This window comes from Camellia sinensis, chromosome 11 (assembly GCF_055761805.1).
Source record: "Camellia sinensis isolate YWXY chromosome 11, ASM5576180v1, whole genome shotgun sequence".
Classification (NCBI taxonomy): domain Eukaryota; kingdom Viridiplantae; phylum Streptophyta; class Magnoliopsida; order Ericales; family Theaceae; genus Camellia; species Camellia sinensis.
Genome location: NC_138971.1, coordinates 92,106,216 through 92,115,837, shown reverse-complemented (window position 1 = coordinate 92,115,837; position 9,622 = coordinate 92,106,216). Strand labels below are relative to the sequence as shown.

The window sequence follows — 9,622 nt, the reverse complement described above, 5'->3', positions numbered from 1 at the left end:
AGTGGAAAAATATCTTTCTTTTACACAAGTGAGCCGAACTCGATTTTTAAAGGGCTCGACTATTAATTTGTTTTTCAAATGAAAAAATTGATGTGTTGTATTCTGATTGTGATTCTATCTCTTATACTAGGGGTTGGTACATTCTTCTCTTATCCCGGTGTTACGTCCTTTTGTTTACATTGAGATAAGTCTACACACCGACACTTAAAGATTACAATAATACCATATCAATAAGCAATCTTTTTTGGATGATATTTTTTTTCTGGTTGATTTTGTTGTATAAATTGATTGCATAGTGGGGACCAAACGAAATCCAACCATGTTAAAAACTTACATTTTATATTCATAAATGTATTTACAATAATGTAATAAAAGTGATGAATCTTATATAATTAAATGTATTCACTGTGGTCATCTCCACAACACTCCCACATCATCCATTTTCTAACCCCCAACTCTCTCTCCCTCTTTATATACCCCTCTACACAGATCAACTCTTTTCATCTCTCTCTCTCTACAAAGTTATGGTAGGGGGAGGATTGTCGGCCGGAGGCGGAGGAACACAGTTTGAGGCGAAGATCACACCCATAGTCATCATGTCTTGCATTATGGCCGCCACCGGAGGTCTCATGTTCGGTTACGACGTCGGCGTTTCAGGTTCCTACCTGCTACTTACATTTCATACCACTTTTATTACTACTACTAGATTATTTAGAATGATTTAAATAAATATATTTTTATTTTTTTATAAAATAAATGTGTGAAAAAATCAAAAATGTGATTTAACCTAAATAAATACACTTATACACTTACATCCTTCCTGCCAAACAACTCCTAAATCTATATCTATGTATTTTGTTTTTATTACTATTATTTCTTCATCGTCACCACCTACATGTTTTTCTATATATTTATTTATCTCTATACACTGTTTGTTGATGTACACAAATAAACTACTAGATCTATATGTTTTTCTTCTTCTATATAATATATATTTCTCATCCCTCTTGGTAGAATTTCTTCTCTATTCATCAATAAGGTTGTATGGATTTGGACATGGATTCAGAAAGGATAAGAAAAAGGAAAAACAAAATAACTAAAATATCTTATTTCTAAATGAGTCCTTAAAATCAAAATTAAAAATACCAAAAAGGCACGTGAGGACCACGAAGAGATGCTTCTTTCCTTCGCTCCCTCCCATCAAGTGGGGTTCCAACCAAACAGGAAATTAACGAACCGAAATATCTATCACCCTAGTCCCGTGGCATAAGGGTAATTTTGAGAATTCAATTATTCTAAGGTTCGTTTGGCAACTTAATTTTTTTGGATTAAAATACATAAAAAATAAAAATAAAAAAAATAAGAAAGCTCAAAAGTCAGTAAAAGAGTAAAAAAAAAATTATTAAAAAAAAAATCAAAACATCTCAATAATTCACGTTTTTTAATACAATTAAAAATAGTTGATTTTCAAACCCATAATTTGTTGTCACTTCATAAAAAAATTTAAATTTTTAAAAATTACTAATTTTTTTTAAAAATTATTGAAAAAGTCAATTTTCAAACCAGGCCTAATTGTGAAAAAATAATAAGCCTTATCTCTAATTATTTTAAAGATAATTGTGAAAAAATGATGTTTGGAATGGAAAATAATAAGCCTGATACACCTCTATCGCTAATGTTATGATTCATTGTTTTTAATTAAAAATATATATTTGTCACAAGATACATATTCAAAACTAAAGTCTTATCTCTAATTATTTTTTTTATCTCTCCCCTCCTATGATAAATGAAAAATAATAAACCCGTTAAGTCTCATAAAAATCACGTAAAGAGTGAAGAGTTCAAATTATATATGAATGATATCTAATTTGTAATTCCATTATACGATACAGGAGGTGTAACTTCCATGAATGATTTCTTGAAGAAATTCTTCCCGGTGGTATATCGAAGGAAAACAGAGGGAAATCTTGATAGCAATTACTGCAAATACGATAATCAAGGGCTACAATTATTCACATCATCACTATACTTAGCCGGTTTGACATCGACTTTCTTCGCATCCTACACGACGAGGAGGTTGGGACGAAGGCTCACCATGTTGATCGCCGGTATTTTCTTTCTAATTGGTGTGGCACTGAATGCCTCAGCTCAGAATCTTGCAATGCTCATAGTTGGAAGGATCTTGCTTGGCTGTGGAGTTGGTTTTGCTAATCAGGTTTGTTAGCTAATTTGACTACTATTTTCAAATTTTTTTGTTGGTTATTGCATGATTGTTGAGGGCATTTTTGTAAAGTCACGTCGTGGACTAATGTTTAGTTGGTGAAATGAGGGGTTTTAAATATACCATGAAGGTTCTCTCCCACCAACCTTTCAAGAGTTATCTTATAAGGGGTATCAATGCATGTGATGGGCATAAAGAAATATTTTTTAATATTGTTTAGAACTTCCCTTAATTGATACTTCATACCTAATTTCAGGGAGTTACTAATAGACCCACATTTTATTCTTACTCTTTTTTTTTTTTTTTTTTTTTTTTTACATCTACTCCATGCATTATGATTCATGAAGAAACAATTGTACATATAGATGTAGAGATTCATGAAGAAACAATTGTACATATAGATATAGATGTAGAGAGAAATTTGATTGATGTATTTAGATGCTCTCCAAATTTCATGATAGGTAAGGTTATTTGATATTTTGATTAATAATTGAGAGATTTGACTTTTTTTTGGTGGGAGATCGTAGCTCCAAATTTCATGATAAGTAAGATTTATTTGATATCTGAATTAAAAATTAAAATATAGAGTAATAGTACAAATCCTAATGTTGTGTTTGGTTAGGGTTTTTGGGGTGGGATTTGGAAAAGGAATGAGAAATGTAATCCTATTTATGTTTGGTTATAATAAAAAATATATGGGAAAAGAAAGGGGGTGAGAAATAAATAAAGAAATAGGAGACCTTTTAAGACATCAATTCTATTTTATAACCAACACAACCAAACATAGTTGGGATTTGGAATTCTATAAATTCTTTCTCCTTTTCCTTTCATTTCCATTTCCCTTTCCATTTCCCTTCCCAAATCCCCCAACCAAACACAGCGTAAATGTCTCACATAGGACTCACATACGAATTCCATATCAATAAAACATTGAAATCCCTAACAATTTTCTAAAATATATGATTTGCTGTGGTGAGAGATCTTATTTTCAAATCTGATGATGAGTAAGAATTATTTGATATATAGACATGATTTAATTTTTCATTAATTTTAAAATTTTAAACAAATCAAATTACATAATAAAAAAATTGATGAAACAGTGAGAACCAATTTTTTCGGTAGAGAAGATCTCAGCCCATTTGGTAAACATAAATCTGTTTTAATGACAGTTGTAAGTAATTTAAGTTAAGTTTGAATCATAAATTTAAATAAAAATTGAAATTGTGTTTGAATACATTTTACTCATTTTTTCCGTTTTTCTTTTGAGATTCCTATTTAAATATGCACAAAGAGATTTGAGAGGATAGCATGCCCTTCAATAATTCATTGTACATGTGATGCACTATATATAAATATATTAAATTGTTATGTCATGTACATGTATGCCATACCATAACTTTATTTTTGTATAATATACAAATTAAAGCACCTCAATACAGTGCAAAGTGTATTTTATTCTCTAATAGTCCAATGCAGATTTATATAGATTTTATTTGCACATTTTGCAGATTTTATGGGCTTTGATAGTAGATGATGATTTGCTGGTTCCTTCATTTTTGTCAAATTTCAGATTTGATGAGTGTATGTTTTTTTTTAATAAATTTTTGAATGAATTTATTTACAGGCAGTACCACTTTTCCTATCAGAGATAGCACCAACAAGAATACGTGGAGGACTTAACATTTTATTCCAACTTAACGTAACCATTGGCATTCTCTTTGCCAACGTTGTTAACTACGGCACTGCCATGTAAGTCCTTCATTTCATAATAATGGTCTCCCCAAGTAGAAATCATAATCAATTTTTTCAATTTGGCATCAATTTATTTAAATTATTTTTATATCATAAGTTGTATGCAAAAATGCTTTACATATTCTAACACAAAATCAAAATAAATAAATGGAGTTGTGTCAATTTAATCATTATAATTCTTATAGCATCTATTTTGTCCTTAAATTTAACACATTGTATCAGTTTAGTTTAATTGATAGTGCACATTTTAAATTAAACTAAAATGAATGAGTAAAATTATTCATTTACTCTTATCAAAGTGATTGAGAAGTAAACCATACAATTTGAAATGGTTTATCCCCTTTTAAATGAACTATTTGCTTTTCCTTTTTTCTTTTTTTTGTGTCTAATCTAATTTGTTAGTGAATGTTCTCAATCACATTAGATTGACACAATATGAAAAAATTAAAGGCAAAATTGATACAATTGAAGTATATAAATCAAATGAACACATGAGACAAATTACACGAACCATTTGTATAATTTGTCTCCAAAAAATTCCCTTGGCAAATTGATAAGTTGCACTAATTAAACAGAATGGAGAGATTATTTAGATTAATCTCTGTTTCCCTTGTAATTTTGGTTGTTTTGTTTTATACCTTAAAATAGAAGTATTTATAGAGTATGATCTTCAAATTGATTGGGCATTAACTGTACATGTGCGTCCATATACAGTGTCACAGCTGGTTTATGAGATGATGTTTGCAAATGTTGATAGGGATTAAACAAACAATTTTTGAGTCCAATAATAGGGTTGGGCTGTGACACAAGGGTCCCTCTTCAGTGCCTCAAAGTCATGGCAGCCTGGTCCACCTTTTGGAAATATCTAACTTAACAAAGATTTCATGTATATGGATATTTTTAGTGTAATTATTTTTAAAGTTAAAATTTGATAATTAAGAAATATTAATTAATTTTTTTATTTACTTCTTAGTAATTATTTTTATTTTTTTAAATTTACTTTAACAAATTTTGCATCTGATTAAAAAATATATATATACAGAATATGACTTGTACCAAATAACAAGCAAGACTTATGCATGTTGGTAGAGGTAAACCCAGAGTTACATATGTTTTAGGCTTCTACCACTACCCTCCAAGTGTTTTATTTGAATACCAAGTAGAAAAGCCTTTTTATGTAGATGACTTAATTAACCTTCCCAAGATAAGATGAAGGCTTACATAGTAAATGAGAAACTACAATTTAAAAAGGAGAGAGAAAAAAAAGATCTAATAAAAATTCATTTATGTATAACAATTTTTTTATTAGATTTATATATATATATATATATATATAAAGGCATAATAAATAAAAAAAAGGTTGCTATAAAAAAAAAAAGACATAATATTTTTATAAAAAAATTGTTATACATAAATGAATTTTTATTAGATTTTTTTTTTTTTTTTTTTTTTTTGTCTCAAGGAACAAAACACAGATTTTACATGTATTTTTTTTTTTTTTAATGTGACTTACTATTTGTATGTTCAGTAATAAGAAAAATAAATTGCCTTCTGAGATGAATCTCAATTGCACAATGTTTTTTTCTGGTCCATTCAATTGCTATATTTCTAAATTATAATTTTTGTTTCCCTTGCAACCACAGGATCAAAGGAGGATGGGGTTGGAGGGTTTCACTGGGTTTGGCCGGAATTCCTGCTATCCTCCTAACCGTGGGAGCCCTCTTGGTGGTTGACACCCCCAACAGCCTCATCGAGCGTGGCCATCTTGATGAAGGTAAAGCGGTGCTCAAAAGGATACGCGGCATTGACAATGTTGAACCTGAGTACTTGGAGCTTGTCGAGGCCAGCCGTGTAGCCAAACAAGTCAAGCACCCCTTTAGAAACCTCCTCAAGAGGAGGAATCGGTCCCAACTCATCATCGCTGTGGCCTTGCAGGTTTGTTCTTCTCACAATTCTTTGTACTAGTTTCCTAGTTCAAAAAGTATGCAGTTGAGAGTGTGTCAATCCATTGTTTAACATAACATTAGTAGTGTTGGCACACGTTACTTGTGCTCGAGTAAAACAATTAGATAAGCAATTATGAATTGAAACAATTAAATAAGGTTAGAAACTGTTTCAAACAGTTGACCGTGTGAGCGGACTTTGTGTACACTATCGTTGTGTTTAGTTGAAAAATTTGAAGAAGGATTTAAAAAGAGAAATGAAAAAGATTGGTGAAATATGAATAAAATATACCTATAATTCATATAATTTCACGTGCCTTTTCTTTTTTCCTTTTTCTTTCTAAATCTATACCAAATCTTCCAACTAGGGTATAGGTAGATAAAAAGGGAACCTCAATTGCAACAAATCAATTTAAAATTTGCAATACTAATTCATGCAATGCTTTCCACAGATCTTCCAACAATTTACCGGCATCAACGCCATCATGTTCTACGCCCCGGTTCTCTTCGATACGCTTGGATTCAAAAACGACGCCTCCCTCTACTCGGCGGTCATCACCGGGGCCGTCAACGTCATCTCCACCGTCGTATCAATCTACTCAGTCGACAAAGTCGGCCGCCGCTTCCTCCTCCTCGAAGCCGGAGTTCAAATGTTCCTCTCCCAATCAGTCATAGCCGTAATCCTAGGCTTGAAAGTCAAGGACCACACTACCGACCTCCACAGTGGCTACGCAATCTTTGTAGTCATCATGGTGTGCACTTTTGTGTCAGGCTTCGCATGGTCGTGGGGCCCGTTGGGCTGGCTTATCCCGAGCGAGACGTTCCCGCTCGAGACTCGCTCAGCAGGCCAGAGCGTGACGGTATGTGTAAACTTGCTGTTCACGTTTGTGATTGCGCAGGCTTTTCTTTCGATGCTCTGCCACTTCAAGTTTGGGATTTTCTTGTTCTTTTCGGGTTGGGTTTTGGTGATGTCTTTCTTTGTGTTCTTTTTATTGCCGGAGACGAAGAACGTGCCGATTGAGGAGATGACAGAGAAGGTGTGGAAGCAGCACTGGTTGTGGAAGAGGTTCATGGATGATGATGATGAAGTAGTGGTAGAGATTGGGAAAGTTGATGGTGCTGCAAAGAAAAATGGTCATAGCAATGGATTTAACCATGCGTCACAGTTGTAGAACTTGAAATTGAAGCTATTCAGGAACATTTTGTGGATACTTGAAATAAATTAATTGATACACATGTTTTATCAGTTATATTGTTGTATATAGTTTCAATTTAGTTTCCAAGACCATTAAGCTGTTTTTTTTTTTTTAAATATATGTGTGGGTCGATATGTCTTGAGCTAGGAATGCAAATGACCATAGTTCTAAATACCGGCCGATACGCTACGTATCGGCCGATACGTATCGAAAAAATGGGGTACTGTGACAGATACAGGCTGGTATCCCTCTGAGATTGAAAATTGCAGGAGTATCGGCCGAGTCCCGGTACGTATCGCTTTGTAACCATTACACAAGTCGCGATGAGCCGATACTCACCGGTTCGAACCGGTACGGAAAGAAAAAGCTGAAAAACCTGTGAAATGGTTTTTAAAATTTCACCGCCGCGACACCCGATTCCCGATACGTACCTATCGATACTACCGATACTGATACTCCGCGATCGATACCGTTACATTACCCGATACCGCGATTTAGAACCTTGCAAATGACAGAAAATTTAAATAGAAAATATGAAATTTTACTGAATTTTCGTACCTTTTTTTTTTTTTTTGACAATATGTGGTAGTAACATTTTCAAAAATATAAATTATTTTGATGAGTAACTTTTGAATAATTTTAGATGTTTGCAGCAATATATGAATGATAGGAAAATGACATGGGCATTGAGTTTCATGTGTAGGATCCATGACATGGATTCAAGGGAATATGGCAGCGTTAAAGGCAAACAATGAAAGTCAGAATGAAATATTAACACAAAATATTCCTATAAGATCCAATGCTCTCTCATTTGACATTTCCTCGCAATCTTTTAGTTTGAAATTCTCATTTCTTCCATTAATTAGGCAAATAGCATCATATATATGCCAGCCCTGTGTACCTGAGTCTCAATCCTAAACCACAAGTTTTTAAAATTCAGGTTTGCTGCAATATTCAGTACCATATTTAAAGATTTTAGGGATTAAATATTTTCATACCTGAAAGTAAAAAATTTAGTGTAAAAAAACATTAGAAGACCAAAAGGTCAAAACAATGGACCTTTAGCTACAAAATTTTAAAAATGTATACATTTTCAGACTGAAATTTTGATCCCAAAATGATTGTAATTTATTACAAAATATTTAATTTTATTAATAAAATTACAAAATAATAATTTTAATAATTAAGTATTTTGTCTATAAAAAATAATTTCCTTCTTAATTTTTTTGCCTCTAAAACTAAAAATGTAATTTGTTATAGTGACAGGATGGTTTACCCACAGCCACCTTTTAATATGTGACCACCTACGCCCCTACAACTATGAAATTATATATTAATTGATTGAGATATTTGCACCTACCTAAGTATGAGCATGACTACTTGCTCATAAAATTTGTATGAAAATGACCAATGTTAAATTTTCTCATCAAAGTGCAATGAATAGGCCTTGGGATAAAATAAAACGCAGTGTTTAGATGCGTAAGGTGTATACTATATGTATTTACGTAAATTTTTATAAATATGCATAAGTTATTTTACGAAATCACGTAAATTCTCACAAATATACGTAAGTTAACCCATAAATTAACTCATAAAAACTTTAAAAATCACAACTTAAATATATTTTTTAGAACTTATGCGATTTTATAAAATAACTTATGTATTTGTGAGAACTTACACAAGTACATATGATATGCACTTACACGAATTGCCCTAAAAGGAATTGAGCTGATAAAAAGAGTTGACTTGGTGGTCCCTCTAATGGGTGTTTTTATGATATTTCTTTAATGGGCATTGTTATACAAATTTGAAAATTAGATTCAATTTTCAAATAGGATATCTAAGGTAATGTCTCCTATATTTTCTCAATCATATTATTGGGTTTACAAAATGGGTTTAACAAATGGGCATGTATATTATTTAATACATTCTCCACAAGAGAGAGAGAGAGACTTAAAAAGTGAATTATAAAAATCACCTCTTCTCCTTATTTTTTTACATGTATTTTCATAAAAAATCAACAAAATTACTAAAATAACTCATTTATAAAACAACCCTTATTTACAATTGTGCCAAAAATTATGTGGCACAATCAATTAATTATTCAATTGGAGGAAAAGTTTCTCATAAAGCCACATAGGGACCGGGCACATGTCCCTTTTTAATTTTTTTTTTTAAATTATACTTTTATATTTAATTAATTTTTTTTTTTCTAATTTTCTCATTTGAAGTTTCAAACATAACCAATAATTTTTAGTCACCTTACCAATAATTATCTCTTAAATTTTATATTCTCTCATTTGTTTCTCTACCCTTCTTGAAAATTAAATTAATAATAAAATAAATAATTCATTGATTCAAACATAACCAATAATTTTTAGTCACCTTACCATCAAATGAAAATTATGTTCAATTAAATTATGATAAATCATGCTAAGAATTTAACTCGGTGTTTCCTTCTAAGTTCAAATTCTGACTCTACCACCGTCCATTATCCAACACTTAACATG

At 31.5% G+C, this 9,622-nt stretch overlaps 1 protein-coding gene across 1 annotated transcript; it reads left to right on the top strand.

Annotated features, from left to right (window-relative positions):
* Window positions 1-508: 508 nt before the first annotated feature.
* LOC114287786 (sugar transport protein 13-like) lies at window positions 509-7,166 on the top strand. Its single transcript, XM_082894316.1, has 5 exons — window positions 509-657; window positions 1,893-2,215; window positions 3,846-3,970; window positions 5,617-5,908; window positions 6,369-7,166. Exons 1-5 carry the CDS (start codon window positions 525-527, stop codon window positions 7,086-7,088), a joined length of 1,593 nt encoding a protein of 530 aa, XP_082750442.1. The 5' UTR covers window positions 509-524; the 3' UTR covers window positions 7,089-7,166.
* Window positions 7,167-9,622: the final 2,456 nt, after the last annotated feature.

Excerpts from the sequence above, each read along its gene's own strand:
- LOC114287786 (XM_082894316.1), top strand. The coding sequence starts at position 525 with ATGGTAGGGGGAGGATTGTCGGCCGGAGGCGGAGGAACACAGTTTGAG. Across the intron at positions 658-1,892 it reads TTACGACGTCGGCGTTTCAG|GAGGTGTAACTTCCATGAAT; the intron begins GTTCCTACCTGC and ends TATACGATACAG. Across the intron at positions 3,971-5,616 it reads GTTAACTACGGCACTGCCAT|GATCAAAGGAGGATGGGGTT; the intron begins GTAAGTCCTTCA and ends TTGCAACCACAG.